At 35.5% G+C, this 24,836-nt stretch overlaps 1 protein-coding gene across 2 annotated transcripts; it reads left to right on the top strand.

Annotated features, from left to right (window-relative positions):
• The first annotated feature begins 1,213 nt into the window (after positions 1-1,213).
• Positions 1,214-23,091, top strand: NUDT12 (nudix hydrolase 12). 2 transcript variants are annotated; one of them, XM_020973965.2, is made up of 8 exons: positions 1,214-1,415; positions 1,800-1,885; positions 10,496-10,707; positions 11,986-12,566; positions 13,345-13,512; positions 15,449-15,562; positions 18,372-18,571; positions 20,871-23,091. In XM_020973965.2, the coding sequence occupies exons 3-8, from the start codon at positions 10,502-10,504 to the stop codon at positions 20,979-20,981; spliced, it is 1,380 nt and encodes a 459-aa protein (XP_020829624.1). In that variant the 5' UTR covers positions 1,214-1,415; positions 1,800-1,885; positions 10,496-10,501; the 3' UTR covers positions 20,982-23,091. The 2 variants fall into 2 exon arrangements, with proteins under 2 accessions (XP_020829624.1, XP_020829623.1); XM_020973964.2 differs by lacking the exon at positions 1,800-1,885.
• Positions 23,092-24,836: the final 1,745 nt, after the last annotated feature.

Raw genomic sequence — 24,836 nt, 5'->3', positions numbered from 1 at the left:
TTAGTCAAAAGGTTGCACACAAGGACCTTGAACGCCAGGAGTGGCCTTGAGCCCACACGGTCCCCATTCCTTAGTCGATTTTCACATTTTAAAGATAAACTTCAGACCGGGGGAGTGATGAAATAGCCTGCCCCAGCAAATCATTAAGAGAACTCTAGTCCCCTCTGCCTCAGTACCTGTTTACCTAAGACTCAATAATAGTTACTGTAAGATTCTCTCTTGTCTATCATTGCATTCCACCTTGAAATTTTATTTGTCCTATAATTATATAGGTAAGAGGGAACTAGAATGAATATCATTACAAGAAAGCTAGGGGGCAGCTAAACAGTATAATGGATAGAATGTTGTACTTGAAGTCACCAAGAGCCGAGTTCAAATCTTGCGTCAGACATTTACTAGCTAACCTGTCTCAGTTTCATTACCTGCAGAACTGGGGATAATAACAGTATCTATTTCATGTGATTGTTAAGGGGATCGAATGAGATAAAAGGTGTAAAGAACTTTGCAAACTCTAAAGAATCATAAATGCTAGTTATTAAGAAAGCCACTTGCATAATAAAGCTATTTCAAATTCAGTTATAGCTGGGTTTGGTTCTTTTTTTTTTAATCCTTTCTTCCTTAGTGGAGGCAGAAAAGGCATTTTTGGAATGCGCTTAAAGCGTGAAATTACTTAATAGCTAGCATTTATTAAGTGCTTTAAGGTTTTCCAAAGCACTTTCACATATACTATTTCATTTGCTCCTCATGTCAACCATGACAGGAAAGAAAAGTATATAGAATACACTTTCAAGTTAAATCTGCATCAACATTTTCTACATCACCTTCTCAAGTCTAGACAATCAACAAAACAATAAATCACACCCTGCTTTGTAGAGTTTGCCAGTTTCCCCACGTGTAAATTTAAGTATTAACACTGAAATATTAGAAGACCTGGTTTTGAGGTGCACTGGGGCGAACTCCGCACTTCTCTCAGAGAGGTTAAGTGACTTGCCCTCGGCACACAGCCAGTCAATGCCTGAGGTTGGAGTCTTCCTGACTCCAAGTGCAGGACTCTGTCCTTTGGGCCACCAAGCTACCGAAGAAACACTTCCTCCAAAGTACCTAGTTAATGCTGGTGACGAGTCCTGCCCAGGTGAGCCAGGCGAGAACTCTCTGCCCTCGGCGCGACCTATCGCCTTACCAACTACAAGTCCCATAAGGCTGTGCACAGACGGCCCCCGCTGAGATCGGAAGTAGCCTGGGGCTTCCTCCGAGACCAGGAAAAGTGGAAGAGGGACTCTTCCCTGCCCTCGGGCCACGTTTTGGCCGCAGCCGTTCTCGTCGCCTCTGGGTGGGGTAGGCTTCCCCTCGTTGCTGCCGGTCGTGCCCCTTCTGTAGCGAGCTCTGCGGCCGGCTCGGCTCCACGCTGAGTCACGGTGGGTGGCCCGGCGGGCGGGTGCGCATGCGTGGGGCCGGAGGCCTGAGGCGCCCCCCGAAGCCGGAGGGAGGGCTCGTCCTGGGGCGGTCACGGCCGACCTGTGCGGTGTGGGGAAAACGGCCGCCTCCAAAGACCCTGCCGCAGCCCAGGTGTTCAAAGATAAGCACTCGTGGGCAGGAGAAGCACCCTAAACCCCGAGGGACTGAGGGGGCCCCTGGGTCCTTGTGAGGGCCCAAGTAGAGGAGGGAGTTCTGAGGCCTGGGGTGAATTAGACCCCAGCCGATGCCCGCCCCCGAGGGAAGGGGCTACCTGGCCCGCGGGGGGCGGGGGTCCCACGTCCAAGGCTCTCCTCAAGTCCTTTAAATCCCCTTCTTGATTTCAGACGACACCGAGAAAAAAAAAAGTAAATCATGCAAGGAAACGACCCCTCCGGATAAAGTGGCGCCGTCCAGTTAACAAGCCTTTGCAGTAAGCGCCTACTGTGTGCCAGGCGCAGTGCTGAGGGCTGGGAATGCAAAGAAAGTCGGAGGACCGCCCTGTGCCTCCCAGGACACAAAGTGAAAGGCTTGGGTTGTTAATGGCCCCCTGCAGTCCCCCGACCTTGTTGTTCAGCCTAAGGCAGCTGATTTAGGGACGGGAGCTGTATTCGGTGTGGGGGTGGGGTGTGGTTAGGGTCAGCCTGTCCTAAGGAAGAACCAGGCTGGGGTTTTACTGGGCAGGTAGAAATTGTAGGGAAGAAGGTGCGCCAGGAACCACACGTTATCCTCTAGCCTTGTCGTAGATACCTTCCTTTTCAAAAGTTTTAATCTGATTGAGGGGGGAGGGGGCACAACTTTTAAAGCATCAGGGGAAAAAGCCTTTGCCAGTTAATGTTATGATAAGACAACGTATCACTTCATAATGTAGAAACTATCCCTTAATTTACTTTTTTTGGGTCAGATTTTCTTTACACCTGGTAGGAAGCCAGAAGTGAACAGAAAAGATGTATAGTTAGATTAAAACTAGCATTTTCCTTTCATTCTCTCCCAAATTCTCATTTTTCTTTTCCAAAACCTAAAAAACTTGGAAAGCCAGGTTTTGGATTTCAAATCCTAAAGAATCTCAATTATTACCCAGAAGAATAGTATTTCGCCAGAGCTGCTTAATATGTAACCAGTTGGAGGTAGTTTCTTAGCCAACCTTTATTGATTGCCTATGGTGTGAGGCATGTACTTTATCCCATAGGGAATAAGTGAGAAATAAAAGCTATGATCCGGTGTCTTCAAAAGAGTTTAACATCTGTTTGAGAAATCCACATATACCTTACAAGCATAAAAATGAGAGGACATTTACAAAATGATGTATCAGAAATATAAGCGGATACATAAATGTTGAAGTGGAAAACTGTGGTAGGTAGTACAAGACCGTATAACATTGAGTCAGGAGAGGAGACCAGTTTTGAATCCTACTTCAAATACTGACTACTGTTGAATGATAGCCAGATAATATTTAACTTCTCTGAGCCTCAGTTTCTTAATCTGTAAATAGATAGACAGTTTCTGTGGAACTTAATTAACAAGATTGTTGAAGATTATGAAGTTCAAGTGAGATAACATATACAATGGATAAACCTTAAAAGTATAATGTATTTTTATTATTATTTCTGGAGAGGCAGTTTGGTATTGTCAAAAGGATTCAGGACTTTGAGTCATGAGATAATCAAGTTCAAATTAACTGCTTTGATGGTTACTAGCTGGACAACCACAGGAAGCCACTTGACCTATCCAAGCTAGTTTCCTCATTTGTACAACAGTAATAATGGTACTTTCAGTGTCTCTCCAAATTGTTGTGAGGAGTGCACTTTATAAAGCATAAAGTGTCATTTAGATATTAAATGTTATTGATATAAAGGAGTGAACAAGGTTGAGATTGGGTATTTCTTGGACAAAATGAATTCTGACCTTCAAGAGTTATAAAACCAGAATCACATACTTAATAGAATTTCAGAATTAAAGGGACCTTCAGTGGCCATCTATCTTGTACATTCCATGCCTGAAAAAGAATCCCTTTGACAACATTCCTGTAAAGTGATCGCCAGCCTTTCTTTGGACACCTTCAATTAGGAGAAATATATTATGTTCCAAGCTGGTTCCACTTTTAGACAGCTTAATTCTAATTTGCCTGGAGAGAATATTGGGATAATAACTTGTGCAAAGACAGACATTAAAACATTTTGTGCAAACTATAGTAAGAACATTGGCTTGCTTGGCAGAAATAAAAAGATGAAATTGGAGAGGTAAGATAATATGATTCAATGGATACTCTTCAATCAAAAAAGATAGAGGTTATATTTTATATTAAAGACAATGGGGAGCCACAGTAGATTTTCAAGATATTATAAAAACAGCACATTGCTTTGCACATGGTAAGCTCTTAAATACTTCATTCATTAGTTTTCTTGAAAATTATTCAGGCAGTTATTCCCATGAGAGCATGGGTATAAATTTGAGAGAAAAAGATGGCCAAAACTGAGGAATCAGTAGTGAGAGAATCAATTAGGGTAACAGCTATGAAAGTAGGTAAAAAAAAGTTTTACAGAAGCAGAAATACTGAGTGTAATTTTGCAGGAGTAAGCTCCATAATTTTGCTGCCTTTTTTTTCAGTGTTATTTTATATATTATAGCCAAAGGCCTCTAATAGCACAAAATTGCAGCCTGACAAACTTTAGGTAGTTATTTGAGACACAAAGCATTCTTGATCTCTAGCGACATCAAGTTTTCTGATTATCTGTTCATATGTAATAATTATCCACCTATGGCATTGTTTTATTACCTGTAGTGTAAGACCAGTTAAAAGTAACTGCCTAAAAACAGACAGTCCCTGTTATAAATGTTGTTACTCCAAATGTTTATCAATTTAGAAGTAGGAACATATTTCCACATAGAAATACTGATACAAAAATAATACTGCTGATAGTAATAATAACTCACATTTATATAGTTTTTTAGGTTTATAAATGGTTCCTTTAAAAAAAAAGGCCCTGAAATTGATCTGAAATTGAGACAGTATGAAATAGTGAATGGAGTGTTGGGTTCAGATCTTCTCTGATAATAGGTGTGTGACTCTGGAAGACTCTGTGTCTTAGGTAGCTACCAAGGCTCATCTTCGAAGTTATAAATAGTTGGCTTTGCTTTGGTGGAGGGAGTTTCCATAGGGGAGTAACATATGCTGACAAAATCAGAGATTCTTCCATAGTCATGTTTTCCCCCAAAACCTTCATTTGATCCCCATACCTTTGAGCTATGCTTTCACTGCTGAACATAGAGGAAAAAAGCCTACTGCACTAGCTGTCTTCTCACTTCCCACTCCTCAACTACTCTGCAGGGTGACCATTGAGTCATTTGCTGCATCTGTTAGCCTTGTTTTCATTATTCTCTTTGATTTCTCTGCAGCCTTTGTCATTGTTGACCATCACTTCCTCCTATATAATCTCCTCCCTGAGTTTTTATGCCCAACCTGTCTCTCTTCTTGCTTGTCTGGCCGCTCCTCAGGATCATCATTCCCTACATTCCCTAGCCATGGATGTCCCCCTGGCCTCTACTCTGGGTCCTTTTCTCTTTACTTTCTTGGTGATCTTATCAGTTCCCATGGGTATAGATATATCAGGGTCCAAGTCCTACTGCTTGACATACAATGTTGGTCACTTAATCTGTGTATGCACTTAATGTGTGTATACACAGACACACACACACACAGAGTATATTTTCCAGAATAATCAATATGGATTCATTTACATATCTCAAAGTGAAGAAGGATAGAACTCATAGTTACAAAATTATATAAAGCAAAATAATAACTTTATAGACATAATAAAGAGAGAGACTGTAACTCAAACACTAAGTCACATTATATTTAACCAGCCCTACAATATCATGGACAAATCACTGAACCTCTTTGGGTCTCAGTTACTCATCTGAAAAATTAAGAAGTTGGACTAGATTAACCATAAGGTCCCTTTCAGTTCTAAAGCTGTGATCCTCTTAAACATTCTATCCAGCCACTGACATTATATATTTTGCATTATTAAGTACCTTATGTTCATATGTACATGAAGGTACATGCACATACTCTCATTCATGCATTTATTCATTTTAGTTTGAACTTGTGATTTCATTGATGTGAGAGAGCTCTCAGTGAGGATGTTTCTTCAACCAATGCACATGAGTAATTTCCACAATTTAGAGCCAAAGTGTTAACCTGGGAATACTGTATGTACTAGGGTCACAGCCTGGATAGATTAGAGATGGAACTTGAATCCAGTTTTTCCAAACTCCAAGGCTTGTTCTCAATCTACTATACTGTACTGCCTCTCTGAATTTCTATAGTGCTTTATAGTCAGTGTTATATGTTATTATATGCCTTAGAACAACCAGTTGCTGTTATTATCCTGTATTTGCAAATGAGGAAAGAGAGGTTCAAAGAACAATTTAAAACTTCATTAAGAAGCCATGAAGGCTATACAAAGAAAGACCACTACCAACAACTCAGTACCGAGTACTGTGTTATTATAATTACAAAGAAGAGAAGTGACGCTACATCTTCCTCTCTGGTCAGGGATTATGCATGTGGAACAGTTCATGTCTTGTCAGAAATTAATGGTGATGATTGATTTTGCTGAGTTTTTATCCACCTCTATTTTAATTTTTTGTTATAAGAGTCTTATGGGGGGAGGAAGTGAGAAATATATTGGGAAATGAAAAAGGTGTAAGAACAAAATATCAATAAATTAATTTTAAAATATCCAAAGGATAAAAAATCAAATCCTTTTTTACATAAATTAGAGATTGGAAGCAGTTTTATTTTTGGTTAAAAAGGAAACTTTGTATTTTAAAAATGTAATGGTTTACAAGCACCAGAATTTGGAATCTTTCTACTTTGAAGTGTTTACAAAACTGTAAAGCATGGTGTAACAGAGAATTTCTCATTAGCAAAAGAGTGAACCTTTAGAAGTTTTTTTTTTCCCCTCAAACCTATAGTCTATCCCAGTAGAACACTTTAGACAGTAGCTGCCCCACATTTCTTTTTTGTTTTGTTTCTTTTTAAATAGATTTTTATTGATATATTTTTACATTGCTTAGATTTCCCCCATGTCCTTTCTTCTTTTCCCAGAGAACCATCCCTTATAAGAATTGAAGAAGAAAGATGGAAAGGAAATAGCAAAACACTGGGGAAAAAATGCATTATATGCAGTGTACTATCCAAGTCCCTCAATATATCTCTAAATAGTCCAGCAAGTTTCAAAAGTTTCAAAGTTACTTTTCTCTATAATGTTGTTATCACTATATCAATTGTCTCTTGTACCCCACCACAACCTCTGTAAAGGAGTTGGAGAAGTGTCTTCTCACAATTTGTATTTGTGGTCTAGTTTATTCTTTATAATTTTGTCACACTTGTTTTCAGTTGTTTTGTGATTGTTTCTGTTTTGTGTTGTATATATTGTTTTTCTGGCTCTGTCTATATCATTTTGCATCACTTGAATTAATCTATGTTTCTCTGAATGCATCATATCAATTGTTCTTTATAGCACAAATTCCCTTACATTCATGTGCTGCAGTTTATTTATTCATTCCACAATCAATGGAGGAGCTACTTTTTTTTTTGTACTTTGCTATCCCCGAAAGTGTATGTGGAACCTTGCTTTTTGTCAATGGAGAATATGCTTAGCAGTGAAATTTTAGAATCAATAAATGGGGACATTTTATCCACTTCATTTGCATGATTCCAAATTCCTTTCCAGAATGGTTGTACTAATTTTATCTCTTTACTAACAATGCATTAGGCTACCTATCTTTCCATACCCACTTCAACATTGACTACTCCCGTCTCTGCCAATTTTCTAGTTGTGTGATGAAACCTCAAAGTTATTTTGATTTGCATTTTTGTTCTTATTAGTGATTCAGAACATTCTTTCATTTGGTTGTTAATACCTTTGCAGTTCTTTTTGAGAATAATTTATTGATACCTTTTGATCACTTGTCTGTTGAGGAATGACTTTTGGTCTTATATATTACTGGTAATTGAATACCAAACCCTTATAAGAGATATTTAACAGGGGTTTTTTGTTGTTTTTTCCCCCTACTCAACTGCTTCCCTTCTTATTCTATAAGCATTCCTTTTGTGTGTACTAAAGCTTTTTGATTTCATGTCATCAAAATTATTCATTTTATCTCTTGTAATTGCCTCTATCTCTTGTTTGCTTAAGAATTTACCCCTATTCATAGCTGTAAAAGGTATATGATTTGCTTCTCTTCTGATTTTTTTATAGTATGATTGTTAATATTCAGGCCACACATCCATCTTGAATTTATTGTGGAATAGAATGTGATGTTGGTCTAAGCCTAATTTTTGTCAGACTGCTTTTCAGTTTTCAGCGATTAAGTAATTCTGTCTTAAATAATTTATGTTTTTGTATTTATTGAACACTGAGTTATTGAGTTCCATTATTTCTGATTTTCTTTTGTCCAGTCGATTCCATTGATCCACTTTTCTGTTTTTAAACAGTACTAAATGATTTTGATGATTTCTGCTTTATAATATAGTTTGAGGTGTGGAAATGCTATTTGCCATGTAGAACTACCTTTTTAAAAAATTATTTCCCTTGATACCCTAGCCCTTCCCCTCCATAAAAAAATCTTTTTCCCTAAAAAGATATTTAGACTTTCCTCTTGCTTGGCTCAGAGAACTAAAGGCTTAGATTGTTGATATCACTTTATCATGGCCTGAATACAAAGCAACCAGGAGGATCTTTTAGGGCACTCTGACTGGACTTGTGGGAAATGGTGAACAGCTTGGGCAAAGGAACTTCACTCAGCTGAATCAACTTGAGATGTCTTCAGTATCTGTTCTTGTTGCTATCGTTCTCCAGCTATGGCTAAGTAAATCTCTTTTTGTTAACTGTTGAAGGACCTAAAAGTCTCATTTTGTTCAAGTTTCAAACTTAAAGCTATCTAGGGACTAGCCTGAGTTCAGGACTAACCCAGAACATCATGTTTATTCACAAATATTTCTTAACCCTGGTCTGAATATACTTAAGAAGTGCTGGGAAGGACCTTAATAATCATTTGGGCCAACTTTCCTGTTTTATAGTTGAAGAAACTGAGGCCTAGAGAGGCTAAGTAGAGTTTCCTCAAACCAAATATAACAGCAGACTTGAAAATAGAACCCAGGTTCTCTGACTTCATATTCTTCCCACACAGCTGTAAAGTTAACAATAACTACTTCTGTCTCAAATATTGTCAATTATAACTCTTCTACAACTTACTTGATCTTAAGAAAACTGAGGTGGCAAAAAAATTACTCACCCTGTAGCCAGCTGACCCTCTCTGAACTGAGCTAGATTAGTCCTCAGAGAACAGAAAGTCTGTCATCAGACCCATAACTCAAAATCTTTCTACCTTGGTAGGCCCTACCTAATAGCCTGAATTCCATGCCAAAACCTTTGAGAACACAGGGTTAATAACATGCCACAAGGAGGTGTCAGATTAAGACTTTTATTTTAACAACTTGCATATATAGTGTCCTTTTTAAGGTTTACAAGACACTTTCCTTCAAAACAGTTTTTGAGGTAGATAATACAAGTATTTATTTTCAATCTACAAATGAAGAAACTGAGGATCAATGAGTCTAGGTTCCAGTACAATTCATACAGTTCGTGTGAAAGTCAGGATTCAAGCCCAGGTCTCTTCTAACTTCATAGGTTGTCCTCTTTCTTTGATATGTACATTTTAAAAAAGGGTCTTAATTAGATGAGTTGTGAATTGTTTTCCTATGAGGTAGCTTCCGTGTTAGATCTGAAAAGGAACTTAGAGATCTTCTAGTCTAACAACCCAAGGTCGCATGACTAGTAAGAAGCAAAACTGGGACTTACTATGCCTTGATGTCACTTTACAGGGATTCATTTGTGATTGGAGCTAGGCTTCTGCTCACAAGGGAATAAAATATTTAGACTGAAAAGGAAGGGGAAAAGCAGAAGGAATAAGCCATTTTTGTGCCAGATAACTGTGCTAGCTGCTTTTTATTTTTAAACAAATATTATCACATTTGATCCTCACAACAATCCTGCAAGGTAGATGCTATTATTCTCTTCATTTTAAAGTTGTGGAAACTGAGGCAAACAGAAATTAAGGGACTTGCCCAGGGTCACACAGCTAGTAAAAGTATCTGAACCTGGATTTGAATTCAAGTCTTCCTGACTAGTGCTAAGGGCTGTTAACACCTGAACTTGTGTTTTTGAGTTGCCATGTTTTCTGGAAACACTGGACCTAAGGCATGCTAGAGGCCCTGAATGTGTCAAGGACGAAGTCACTCCCCTCTCCTGTTGTTTGCACCCCAAGCTGAATTCCCTATGTGTCCTTGGGAGGCAAGACTGACACCAGCCAGTCTATGCCAGGCTGGAAAAATGCTTGTGCAGCTGGGGTTCTTTGCAAAAAAGAGGACCCTCCTATCTTCATAGTCTCACAGTTCCCAAAGGAGAAGAATGCCATCACCTTGCTCTTCCTACCTCATAGGAGGGGTTACTGCACCTTTCCCCTTTTGTGCCATGCCCTTTTCTGTTTTCTCCTCCTCCTTTTGTTGTACTGTCATAAATATGCAAACTTCTGTAAGAACTGTGAACTCTTTGGGTTCGCATGCATGTTCATTTCTCTTGTAATAAACCTGGTTTTCACATAAGTCTCTTGACATTGTGATTGCCTGTTGACACTAGGCCCAACACTCTATCTACTTACTGTGTGCCACCAGCTGCCTCTAAGAAGAAGGAAAAGAAATATTCTTATGACTCATAATCATGTGAACAATTTAAATGCAAAAAATGTAGGATTGTAAATGTTAGACTGCCAAATTTCAGTCTTATTAATTATAAGAACCATATATCTAACATAATTCTATATACTAGTAAGTACTAAATGAATACTTCAGTGATTAAACTGAATTCCCTCTCTTAAAACATTTGAATGTTAATTATTTTTTATATTACTAAGTGATGCATAGGGAACAATAATCAGTTCATGATTTAATGTGTTTGTTTTGTTCATTTTAAAGGAGAGAATGGCTACTTTTAAAAGAAATCTCAGACAAGAATTGGTTTCCCAGTTTCACTCTTTAGCTGCTGAAGGAAACATCAGCAAGTTACCAGTATTGCTCAGTCAATATCCATTTCTTATAAATGAAACTTCTGAAAATGGTTGGACTGCCCTAATGTATGCTGCAAGAAACGGGCATCCACATATTGTTCAGTTTCTCCTGGAGAAGGGGTAAGCATAGTAGCAAATAGTTTTGCATTAAAATAGATTGCAGCCATATTTTTTTCTTGTTAGAAATTGTTTAAAATATCCTATCAATACATTCATATAAAAACATAGTTTTCCCATAATACTTTTAACATTTGCTGCTGTATTACTGAAAAATAAAGCCAAGAAATGTTTTAGTATAATCGTTCAGAGAGAGAAAGGTATTCAGAACAAAGTGATAAGAATAATAACAGCTTACATTTATGTGGTACCTACAATGTATAAAGTGTCTTAGCATTTTACAATTATTTTCTCATTCGAATCTCACAACAACCCTGGGAGGGAGTTACTATTATTATCCCAATTTTACAGATGAGGAAACTGAGGCAGACAGGTTAAGTGACTTTCCCAGAATCACACAGCTAGCAAATGTCTGAGGCCAGATTGGATCACAGCGTGTTATGCGCTGTGCCTAGCTGCATTCCAATATAATAGAGGAATACTTTTGACATCCTCTTAGTTTTTAATATATAATATCTAAGGTAGAACAAAACATAAGAAAATGTTCTGGAACATATGCCAAGATTTTCCAGATTTTCTGAGTTGCTTTCTTTGGAATAATCTTCAATCATTCAGTCAACAGACTTATTAAGTGCCTGATATATGTCAGATATTTTACTGGTGACTGGAGACAGAAAGATAAAAATCAAAGTCCATGCCCTCAAGAAGCTTTTGTCTTAGGAGATAACATGTATACAGTTAAGTATAATAAATACAAATACAAGGTCATTTCAAGAATAGAAAAACTAACAACCAGCAGGATCAGGGAATTCCTCATGTAGGCCATGATATTGGAACTTCGCTTTGAAGGGAAGTGCAGATTCTAAGAAGCACAGAAAAGGAAGGAATGCATTCCACACATGCAGGATAGCTTTTCAAAGGTGCAGAAGTTGGAACCAGGATGTAGAGTTTATATAGGACCTAGAGGTAATGGAGCACAAACACAAATTAAACATGCTCACATAAATCTTTGTGGAATTCTGGAGCAAAATATAAAAGAATAATTATGTTTAATGTACTTAGTACTTAAGCAGTTCTCTGGAAAATTATACATGTATGATATTTTAAAATTTTATTCCTATGTTAATACTTTTTTAAAATTTCCCTAGTATAGCAACTAGTCTGTAATTATTAAATAAATACAGAAGGATGATAAGATGGATGCTGAAAACATTGTTATGTGAGTAGATAAAAATATTATACTTACTATTTTCCCTCCCAATTCTTTTTTCCTTTCTATAGCTGTGACAGGTCCGTTGTCAATAGATCAAACCAGACTGCACTGGATATTGCTAAGTTCTGGGGCTATAAGCATGTAGCTACCTTACTCTCTAATGCCACGGGTGTACAGAAACCATTTTTCCCACTCGATAAGATGGAGATATATGAAAATTATTTTAGCAAGACTCTCCTAGACAGGAAGAGCGAGAAACGAACAAATTTGACATGGCTATCAATTAAACAAAAGCATCCAGACACAGTCTATATCCTTTTCTCAGATTTAAGTCCATTGGTTACATTGACTGGCCAACAGCCAGAAGTGAAGCTTTGTCGCTTGAACTACATAGATGTACAAGATTATTTAACCAATCTTGATAATGTTAACTTAGTTTTTCTTGGGGTAGAACTTGGAATTAAAGAAGAATTAATTAACAAGATGGTTGGGGAAGACCCAAACAAGGAGGAGGAGGATGGGTTGGTTGCTTGGTTTGCCCTTGCTATAGATACCATCACTGCTAAAGAGTTTAAACAAAGATATGAAGACTGTTACTTCCTTCATCCTCCAATGCCTGCTCTCCTACAGTTGAAAGAGAAAGAAGCTGGTAAGATACAAATTTTACCTCATCATTTGGGGTAATTGGTCTGGTTATTAGAAGAAAACAGGTTAGGTTACTCTGTAGCTCCTAGAAGAGGATTTCATGTAAGCACTTTGCACCATTTGTGCTTGATAGTGAAATAAGAGAACCTTTATTGAAGGTTTCTTAGATATATGAACTAACTGAAAACATCTTTAGTTATTCCTGTCTTGAAGAGCCCTAAAGAAGGTTTATGTGGTTAACTTCGGGTAGCTTCTGTGTCTATGTTGCTCACCAGGATCATTTGTTTACAAAGGTTATACAAAAGTTGATTATTTGTAATTTGGAAAATGCTTGTATAGTAGAACCTATCTCAAATTCAGCTCATTACTGTACAGATAAAGGTGTTTTGGTCAAAACTGTTTCCTGAAATGTAAAAATTATACAAAGTAACAACCTTGTGTAATATGGTTAGCCTGTGAAACTATGAGTACCATTTGCTTAACACTAGGGCTGTAAGAAGATTCAGTATGTTAGGTCAAAATGAAGATAAGGTCTAATTTTCTTTCATTATCTATGTTTGAGAAAGAAGTTAACTTATATTACACAAGAAAATGCAGACTCAAAAAGACATATTGTCTTTTTTGGGGGAAGGTGAGGCAGTTGGGGTTAAGTGACTTGCCCAGGGTCACACAGCGCCACCTAGCTGCTCCTATATATCATCTTTATATTAGCCACAGGTATATTTTTGTCCTTTAGAAATGCTTTATAATTTCTCTATGAGTACTTATATTATGTCTTTAAGGGGTCGTAGCTCAAGCCAGATCTGTTCTTGCCTGGCATAGCCGATATAAGTTTTGTCCAACATGTGGAAGTGCAACTAAAATTGAAGAATGTGGTTATAAAAGGGTATGTTTAAAAGAAGATTGTCCCAGCCTTCAAGGAGTTCACAATACATGCTACCCAAGAGTTGGTAAGCCTTTCTTCTTACATTAAAATTTTGAATACTTCCTTTGCAGAAGTATGGGGGATTATGTATGTGGAATATTGCATATGCTGTTAGACATAATTGATGTATTGATTGGTGTTGCTATAATGCTTCTTTTTCCCTTTTTAATTTTTGTTACAAAGCTTGAATGGGGTAGGGGGAGAGATATGTTGGAAAATATAGATGATGTAAAACAGAATTTATCATTAGAAATAAGATTAAAAAACATTTTGGCTAACTAGTATCATTATAAGAATATATCATCCAGTTAGGCAAGTTTATTGTATCATAGAATGTTAGAACAGGAACAAACCTCAGAGACCATCTCCTTATCTCCCCGTTTTATAGATTGAAAGCAATTGAAGGACCTTGAAAGCACAGAAATAAATGTTTAAGTGACTTGATTAAGGTCGTACTGGCTAGTTAGTGGCAAAAAGCCAAGACCAGCATACTTCAGACTCCCACTACTTTATCTTTACGTGGTATCTTTTACCACATACATAGGATGTAAGAAGTTTTACCTGTAGTATGTAGTATCTTTTATTGAGCTAGGTAATTTCTGATGTACCCTTTGTTAAGAAGGGAAAGATGGGAAATTTAAGTGCCAAATCTTTATTTTAACCATGAATTGAAGACCCTTCTAAAAAGTTATGTACTTCTCTGCCAAATCAAACAGAGGATCCTGAACATAGTTTAACTTTTTCTTATTGACTCAAAATGATCATTCTGGATCGCCAGTTATTGTGCCAAAACAGGATGATGTTATCTGAGTCCAACAAGTATGTGTTGCTTGTACACCAAATGACCCCAGACTGCTATACTTTTTGAATTCTCATACGTGAAGCAGTATAGTATAGTAGATAGAAAGCTGTAGCCTTGGAATCAGGAAGACCTGGTTTCAAATACTCTTTCAGACATATGTTATCTTAGTGACCCTAGGCAAGTCACTTAACTTGTTAGTATTCTAGACAACTCTTTAAGACTATAGGTTTTGTATAAGTACCAACCTGCAACAGTAGTACCTCTTCATATGGTAGTACTTGGGAAATCACAAGTCTAGTGTCTATCTCTATCCATCACCTATAATATTTCTGCTTCTTTTATTGTCTAACTGCCAGTTACTTCCAGCTGCCAGCAGTGTACCTCTTGCTAACAATTCATTTTCCACTTCCTAATATGCTATGTCAAATCTGCTTTTGATTTAGAAAGCAGCCCAAAGTTTGTTAGGATTATAAATAAGGTGGAAAAAAAGAAATATAAATATTTTAAAAACAACTATTCTGCGTGAAAACTTGAGTAAATGTGCATGAGTACATGAACAAGCTTTAGGTATTTCTTTAAAATTATTTGTTTTGACTCCTAAAAAACCTTTTATTTCCTTACTTGCTAGTTGTTAGCTGTGGAGTTTGCTGAAGTTGAGTCCTAGGATAGATGAGGTGTTTTTTTGTTTGTTTTAATACTTGAGAAATTTATGTCATGTTAGATTTTAAAGAATATTTTTACTTTACTAAGTCTTAGAGAGCTCTCTGCCAAACTCTTACATCATATATGCTAGAAACATTTTGTTTCTGGTAACTTCTAGTTTCTAGTGACTATCGAGGTAACTTGAAATAGTGGGTAGAATGATGGACTTGGAGTCTTGAAGACTTGGGTTCAAATCCCACCTCTGATACTTACCAATTGAGTAACCATGGACAAGTCTCTTAAACTCAGAGCTTCAATTTCCTCATCTATAAAATAGGGATTATAATACCTCAATAATGTGGTAAGACTCCAATGAGATAATATGTGCGAAACTTTTTACAGGCTTTAAAGCACTACATAAATGTCAGTTACTGTTCTTGTAATTATCCTACTATGCAGAGGCATTTTTTAAATTGTTGTGAAAACATTTTCCTAAGCCCTCTTTTATTTATTCTAGATCCAGTAGTAATCATGCAAGTTCTTCATCCTGATGGGAACAAGTGCCTTTTAGGCAGGCAGAAAAGATTCCCTCCTGGAATGTTTACATGCCTTGCTGGATTCATTGAACCTGGTAAGACTTCTAGAAAAAAGGATTTTTTTAACAAGTTATTTAAACTGTTAAATGAGTTTTGTAAGCTCTAGTTGTCACAAGCTAGGATACTTGAAATATTTTTATGTTAATATATTTTAAAACTCATACCTTCTGTATTTTGGTAAAATCTTTTCATTTATCTTCTTAGTAATTCCTATTTGTAAATTCATGTCTATATGTATATGTATATGTATATGTATATGTATATGTATATGTATATGTATATGTATGTATATGTATATGTATAGATATGTATTGAAAGAAAATGCTAGGTTTCAAAAATACTTTCATAATCATAATCATCTTCTTCAAGCATTAATTTAGTTATATTTAGAGGTACTCAGATATACTCCAGCCTAGTAGAAAGGGTTTTGATCTGAAGAGAATAAATTTGGTTACCTAGAAGCACATGCAGTTAAGGGATTTAGGTAATTTCTGAATTCATTCCTAATATCATTGTTTTGTAAGATTGAAATTATTTATGTCAATTGTTACAATATGCCAGAGAACTCTTAAGGTTTTCTTAAAGGGTCTCTCTTCCCCATAGTACTCTTGGTTCTATATATAGAATTTTCTGTTACAGCTTACTCTGATGAAATGCATGCATTTAGAACAGGTAACACTTGTACTGGTGTACCCTGTTATACGTAGTAGATATATTCCTAAATAGTTTGGGTAAAATTGAATTATTTTTATAGGAGACCATGGTACTTTAAAAAGTCTTATTATTTTTTTTTTGGTCAAAACAAAATATTATTTCCTGATTTATCTTTTCTATAAACATTTTTTCATGTTGGATTAACCTAAAATGAATTGCTTTATATTCTGTAATGTACCTTCTAGCAAGTATGACGGGAAGTTCAAACCCTAAAAATCTTATCTCAGTATTTTATAATCTCATTCATTTGGGTACTCTGTCCTATAGTGTAGATCACAACCAGAGCTGTCCTTGAGTAGGTATTCTTCCTCTCCACCAAGGTCTACCAATCTATGATCTATACTGCAAAACTCTATGACTACCCTAACGAGTAAATCTGACCACAGACCACTTCTGATGTGCAGTTCATTCCTTTTCTGGGACCCGCTTTTCCCCACTGACATACTCTCCTGTCTGCTGTCTCCCTATTCTTTTCCTTTTCCCAAAGTCAGAGGAGAAATGTCAAGGATCAGGAGTCATTAGCTTTGCCGTGTAATCATGGGCCAAACTGTCTGGCATACAAGATACCCCTTGTCCTAGTATCTAACCATGGGCACATTACTCTTTAGTAATGAACACCTGGGATAAACAGCGTGCACTAGGCAAGGTGGGATATTAGGCTTCCGCACACTTAGGTAAGCCCTCTTCTTTCCCTGTCTAAATTCTCCCAAAATTCTAGAATTTTTCGTTAACACTCTCATTACAACCCATCCATTCCTTCTCATCCTATGCAACTCTTATCCATTCCTTCCCATACATCTTCCACTGGAGGTCTGCTCAACTGCTTGAAGGCCTTCTAGATCTTTTGACATTGATTACATATTATTGGAGTATATAGGCTGTCCATTGGTTACTTTTACTCTGAACATGATGGGCTTACCTCTATCTAGCTATTCATCCATCTGCTGGTAATACTTTATGCTACTTCTCCTGTGTAATTCTTCATTAGTAATATATTACAGCCTATTCATGCCCACCATGTACTTTTTCAGTTACCTTCTAGGTGATGCAAAATTTAATTCTTAAGAGACTAGGAATATTTATGCTGCACTAATTGGTTGCTGTCTTGTAAACCTATTTAGTTTGAATTCCTACTCACTACATTTTGCTTTCATCCTTAAAAACTACCTGAGGTCTCCCTTTCTTTCCCCAATTATAACTTGTTCCTGGGTCCAAAAGATCCCATATACCCCAAGATCACAGATAAGATCTTTCACTTCCTCCTCGTTAGCAAAGCTTAAGTAGGTAGGCATTCAAATCCTATATACTTCCTTCCCCTCAAATTGTGTAGTATTCAAAAATCCCAAAACCTAAATCTAGAAGTAGATATATAAAGTAAAATCTCAGTTTCCCACCTGTAACTACCCTGGAAATCCCCCTCATCCTTCCCTGACCCCCAGCAAAAGAAAGGGAGCATCCCTAGTACATTTCAGAGATGGGTCTTTTTCCTGTACAAAGTGGGAAAGCCATCTTAGGAACTGCCCGATATCCATGCAGACTTGGAAAAGATAGCAATACCCCTCCTGTCTCTAGCTTTCCTGAGGTACCTTTGTACCTTTGTAAACATCCTTTAATAACACTCACTGACACCTATATTTTTAATAGGAGGAGGGGGAAGATCTTGTTTTCTCTTCCCTGTCATGATAGCTAAATGATGTAAAAATAATGATTTTCACTAGCAAAAAAAATTACAATGAAATTAAAAAGAATATGTCATTTTCAGTCATCGAGATAACACACACACACATACATTCACATATATATGTAGATAGGTAAGTATATGTATATACACATACGTACATAGATACGCACACATGCATTCCCACAAACATATATAATGATTGTCTATGAGAGACTACTATCTTTATCATTGGGAAAAGAATTTTCCATGTTACCATTTTAATGCCTTGTGGATGGGTTGACAATTGTTCTTTTCTTGAATGCCAATCTAGTTTTAGACTTCTTTTTTCTGACTTTATTGTAGATAACATTCAAAGTGATTTCCTGTCTTCTGAGTAATTCAGAAGACAAAATACAATTCTTGCTTACGGCATTTTCCTCAATTACTTGTTCTTTGCACCATTTGATTAGGGGAGACAATAGAAGATGCTGTTCGAAGAGAAGTAGAAGAGGAAAGTGGAATCAAAGTTGGCAGTGTTCAGTACATCTCTTGTCAGCCTTGGCCAATGCCCTCTTCCTTAATGATTGGTTGCTTGGCTGTTGCTGTGTCTACAGAAATTAAAGTTGACAAGAATGAAATAGATGATGCCCGCTGGTTCACTAAAGAACAGGTAAAGTTCAATTTAATTTCCCTCTCCTTTTGATTGTTCTCTGATTGTATCAGTTTTGGAATGAAGTAGGTAGGCTTTTTTTTTTCCCAGCAAGTTGATTCAGTGTTTGTGTTAATTCACATGGTTCACTGATTACATTGTAATTGTAAATTACACGTGGTAGTAGAAATATGTCCACTACCAACTCATTGTTTGAAGTTTTCAGTAAGCAGCATCTTTTTGATGACAGTGATTGTCTTATTTTATAAATAAGTGCCATTTCCCTGGTCCTTCCTCAAATGTATATTTAATGGACTTGAAAATGCAGGAGAAATATTTTTCAAATGAGAATTAAAGGAGAAATGCCATTTTCCTACATAGACTTTGTGTTTGTTTCATGTCTTAGCAGTTCAAGTTGCCTGTAGAACAATTTAAGTTGCCTTTGCCTATTAAAAACAGGCATTTCAGAATTTCTGATATATTTAAACCTAGTTTAAAAAAGGGAACGACATTATGAAGGAACACTCAAGAAAACTTTTGAAAGTTCTGTTCCTAATAGTTAAAATAACAGGAAATGAATTACTCTGTTTACCTTTGTACTATAAGCATTTATGCAAAAACTTTATTAAAAAAAACAAAACTAATCTATTAAACACTGAATCATTTTCTCTGACTGTCTGAAACTCATTTTAGATTTGCCTAAATAAATTAATGTGGAAACAGCTTTTGTGATTTAAAATATCTCACCCTACAAAGAAATGAGTTATAATTTCCCAAAAGTTGATAAGAAGGGGTTCTGCTTCATTAATTTCTGGTCAGGTTTGAAATAAAATTTAGAATCACAGAACTTCATAATAGAAAGGATCCTGAGAAGTCATTTAATCTTGCCTTCTGCCCAATCATGAATCCTTTTCATGGTATCCTCAACAAGTATTTGCCCCTCAATTTGTAGAATTACAAATATCAGATACCCTTTATAAGCCACTATAAAATTCCTGTCCCTCTCCTTCATTCAGTTCATCACCTTATGCTTACTCTTGCGACTAAGTAATTACAGCGGCAGTTTTCCTGTTTTCTGAAACTGATTGTTTCTGCTTGTCAATGTACCTTCAAAATATGGCACTAAAAATTGAATACAGTATTCCAAATGTGACTTGATGATCTTCCCTTATTCTGGATCTTAGAATTCTGTTACTGAACACAACCCAAAATTGAGGAAGAATTTTGGCCAGCACACATTTTGAGTTGGCAACTCACTAAAAACCCCAGGTCTCTTTCATAGGAACTGTTATATGGCTTTAGTTTCTCAATCCTATACTTATACAGTTTATTTTTTGAACATATATGCACTTCTTTACATTTATTCTTATTAAATTTAATTTTAGCAAATTCTACCTTTTGTTCTAATTTTTATTACATCCAGCCCAGTCCTTTCATTTTATATATTATTTGGTCCTTCCCTGCTTTATTTCCTCCACAAATTTCAAAAGTTTTCCACTTTGTATTTGGAGTCAAAAGACCTGGATTCAAATTCCATTTCTGTTCTTTACCCCTTCTCCTATCTGTACTTTTAGTTTCCTCACCTGTAAAATAAAGGAATTGTACCAAATGACTTCCCAGATCCTTTCTTGTTCTAAATCTGTATATCCCATGGCCTCTAGGATTGGGTAGCTCACAACTTCATAATGTAATCCATTCCATTCTCAGAAAATCCTAAATAGCAAGTCATATAAGATAGGAGTTGAGAGGACCTCTGAAGTCATCTAATCCAATTTATACCTGACCATGAATCCCTTTGACCAAAAAAAGAAAAAGTTAGGAAGTTCTTTCTATATTGAGCCAGAATTAATACCCTCAAACTTTTGCACATTCATCCCAGTTCTTATCTCTAGAGCCACTTCAGGTAAGTGTAATCCCTCTTGCATAGAAAATCCATCAAAGTTGCTATCTATGTCCCATTCCTACAGCTGAACATCTCCAGTTCTTTTTTTTCCAACTGACCTTAAAATGACATGGTTTTGAGTCCTCCCTTAGTAAATATTGTCCAGATATCTTTCTTAGTATATTTGCTTTTTCCAGGGATTCATTTTATAATGGATACCTTCTTCTAGGCTTGGGAAAAACTGAGTCACTAGCCTCGTGGAACAATTAAATATTGCTTTTACTACTTACTATAATATAGTCATCATATTTCATCCAAAGTTGCTGAAATTACTTAATTATTTAAAGCTCTTTGTGATAATAGTAAAAAGTGAGAGGTATTATTTAAGTCTAATCTTGTTGAAATTCAAACACTATGTATTTTGTGTATTTGTTTTAGGTTATGGATGTTCTCACAAAAGGAAACCAACAGTTGTTCTTTGTGCCACCAAGCAGAGCTATTGCACACCAGCTAATCAAACACTGGATCGGAATGAATTCTAACCTTTAAATTCAGGAACCTGGCTTTGCAGCACATTATTTTGCTTCTGATTGCTGATTAATCTTAAGTCAATTAGAAAGATTTGGTGATCTTCTAAAGCATCAAAACACATGATTCATTGTGGCTTTTGGGAATTTTATCTGAGTGTTATCCATCTTAGGAGCAGAAAACAGAATTAATTTCTATGTAAGTCATACATTGCCTCTCTCTAGTGAAAGATGTTTTCCTTGTAGTAAAGAAGCATGACTTTTAGGTCATGAGAATAAAGATTAAGGATTCAAAAACCAAATTCTAATCTTGGCTATTCTAGTCTTAAACATTAAAAATGCATTTCATTTCTTCATCTCAGAAATGAGAATATACTGGAGATGATTTTCAGTGGGAAATAGTTTATTTTACATTTTCATCTTTTTTTTTTACTATAAAATGCCTTGCAGTGTCATCAGATTTTCACCTAATTATTCATCAGATTGTCCCCCACACATACACACACACGCACACACATGAAAATTCATTTTAATAGCAAAAGTTGTTGTTAATATTCTAGTAGTTTGGTCTAGTCTAACAATTTTTATAGACTAAGAATAACCAGTGTTGCTAATGATCCCAGAGTATCATGTTATCTTTCAAGAAGAGTTATTCAGAAGCATAACTCTGTAGAACATAATTCAAATCTTGAAGTGAACTGAGGGACATAGGTGTCCCTAGGGGAGAAATACTTTATATAAAATTTGAAATGAAAACAATTTCAAAAAGGCTATAAAATAAGTTCTTGATAAATTTGTCTATATAATGAAAAGGTACATAGGTATTCGGGTGTATATTATAAGATGTTGCCATTAGTTGGAAAAAATCATAAAAATGTTTATTAAAATACACATTTCAACTATTTAAAAGCATTCTAAAGATGTATTTATACACAAATGTATTTTAGTATCTATTTGGGAGACTTCATAGAATTTAGAGTTGGAAGAGACATAGTAATCTAATCAAACCTCTTCATTTTACAAATGTAGAAACTAAGATATAAAGAAGGAAAGTGACATGCTGAATGTCACATAGATAGCTAGTGGCTATCTAGGATTTGAACCCAAGTTCTTATACTGATTCACTGTTCTTTCTAAAATACTGTGTTGACTTCTGATGCTGCAATATTGTAATAGTGTACATTTTGACACTTTTAAATTTAGATGTTATGCGTCATCTTAAAGTACAGCACTAAATACATTTTGAAATTGTTTTATAAATCAATTTAGAAAAATGCAAAATTTAAATCACAGGATGTGACTTCCCTTTCAAGATCTAGAAAACAGACTTTAGAAAATGACTAATCCCAAATCAAGAGAGATTAAGTGACTTAACTAGATGATGAAGCTGAGACTAAATCCAGGACTGTTGAAATTTCTAGAATACCTTGATGATATTTTATACTTGGTGCCTATTATAGAGAAGATATACAGACTAAATTAACACCCAAAGAACAGATGTCCAGAAATTAAAATGGAATTCCCTTCTCTCCAAAATCAAAATACAATTTTCTAAATTTTAGTTATTTATAGCGTACACAATCTAAATAAGAGTTTTTTTAGAAAAAAAATAATTATTAGCATTGTTTGTCTTAGTAATTGATATAAAATTTTAACAACATAAGTTTAAATCTAAATTAAAACTTACACAGTACATTCCAATGCCTATTAAAGATAGGCTATAGGAAATGATTTGTCTTTACTATAAATTGTAGTGAATAGAAATAAATTTTCCTTCCAAATAGTAAGTTCTGAAAATAAACTGATATTTTGACTGATACTTTTAATACGTGCAGATTCTAAAGGTATTTGCTGCAAATTATGATTTCCATAAAGTTTACTTAAGAATGTTAGACAGCATAAGTTAATTATTTTAAAGATGCAATTATAAGATTACAAATTTGGGGATATTTTCTCAGGGAAAATAAATATCTGAGTAACTTTTATAATTATTCTTCAGTTGTCCACCTCTGAGAGGTGAAAATCCAAATGTAAAAAGCAATGTAGCCAATTTAAAAAGGAGTAGGCTGTGTAAGTAGCATATATGTGTTGTTTTAAATGTATGTATTAATATATTAAAATATTTACTCATACATTTCCCTTTTGTGTAGTTTTTTTTTCAAATCTGCTGATAGATTGAAAAACTGAAAATAAATTTTAAAATGAAATTTTATCCATTCATTCAACACATTTATTGAGTACTTGCTATGTAGTAGGTATTTGTACTTTGGAAAATACAGTTTATTATTCTTCATACGCTTTGGGAGTTTGTGTTAAAAAATGGTAGCCTTAAAAATAATTTTCCTTGGTAGAATGAACTTCAGGATATTCATTTTTTTCTAAATCTTGTATATTACAATATCAGCTCAGTTGTTTCTGAACCTTATGGAGAATATTACACATTCATCATAATATGTATTTTTTATCTTGTCCAATTTTTGCATTTTGACAGGTGCATTTTATTGTTATATCTGGCAAAATGGGAAAAGTAGGTAGGGGTGGTGAATGCATGACTGTGTCTAAATCTAACTCTTTTTTATTATTTTAAAATAGTAAAAAAAAAATGCACCAAATAGGGTTAAACTAAATTAGTGGAAGGAAAGAGGTCCTCATATGAGAAAGAAACCTTTCAGAAAATCTATTAGAGATAATGTAAAAATGAATAAACAAAAGAGAAGCCCTAATATAATGGTTAACTATTCTGGGGCATAAATAAGGGAGAACTCTTGAGAAGAAAGGAGTATTACCAGAATCCCAGAAATGATAAATGGAATGACCCTAAGGGTCACCAAAATATTATAAAGAGAAATTCATTGAGAGGAAAATAAAAGATTATAAAAAAATTTTGATAGTTTAGAACAATGATTGTCAAAGTGTGACCTAGGGGTCCCTAAGACTTTTTCAGGGAGTTCATGAGGTAAAACCTTTTCATACTATTACTAAGATATTTTAATTTCCAGCATGGTAAATATCAATAGATATAAGCAAAAGCTCTTCAGAGAGTGAAGTTGTCAATTTTTAAGAGTATAAAGGGATCCAGAGACCAAAATGTTTCAGAACCACTGATTTAAAACAGTGGGATATTGTAGTAAAACATGGACACTGAAAAAGTTGCAACATAACACCAAAATATTGAACAACAAATATAACAAAATCTAAAGGCAGCAAAATTGGAAGAATACTCAAGAGCTCTGCAAACCAAAATAACTCGCCTTGAAAACAAAACAGTCTGAGAACAATTGCATAAAAATGTAATAGTCTGAATATCAGGAATTCACAAGACAATTTCCTGGAAATGTTGGAAACTGTTCAGTAGACAGTAGTGGAAATAGTATCCAATAGAATACACAGGACATATCAGATAGGAACCTAAATTTAACTCAGAAATGTAGTCACCAACTTCTAGAGCTTCATTGTCATAGAGAATCTTGCTAGCAGCCAAGAAGAGGCAATTCATATACATATAAATGAAAGAAAATACTGAAATAGAAAGAAATTTGTAGCTTGAAATAATATATCTTACAAAGGAGAGAATAGTTGAAAAGTGATGAGTCTTTTATGGGATCACAATTTCAATCATTAATGAAAACAGACACGAGTAAGAACTTTTAAATGAAAATTCAGCAAACATCCAGATAACATGAAAAGGCTTAAATGATGAATCAGTGTTTACAACAGAAGAGGAAAAAAAGACAGACAAAAGTCTTACTTTGATTGGGAGCTGAGAGAACAAAGAATGGAGTAATGGGGTCATAATAATGGGGTAATAATAATCCCTTAGAAGGCGACTTGGACAAGTTCACTACCTAGGTATTTTTGATTCCTCATGAGGTTCTCC

This window comes from Phascolarctos cinereus, unplaced genomic scaffold (genome assembly GCF_003287225.1).
Source record: "Phascolarctos cinereus isolate Bilbo 61053 unplaced genomic scaffold, phaCin_HiC Scaffold_4;HRSCAF=312, whole genome shotgun sequence".
Taxonomy (NCBI): domain Eukaryota; kingdom Metazoa; phylum Chordata; class Mammalia; order Diprotodontia; family Phascolarctidae; genus Phascolarctos; species Phascolarctos cinereus.
This window is presented reverse-complemented; position numbering and strand designations above follow the sequence as displayed.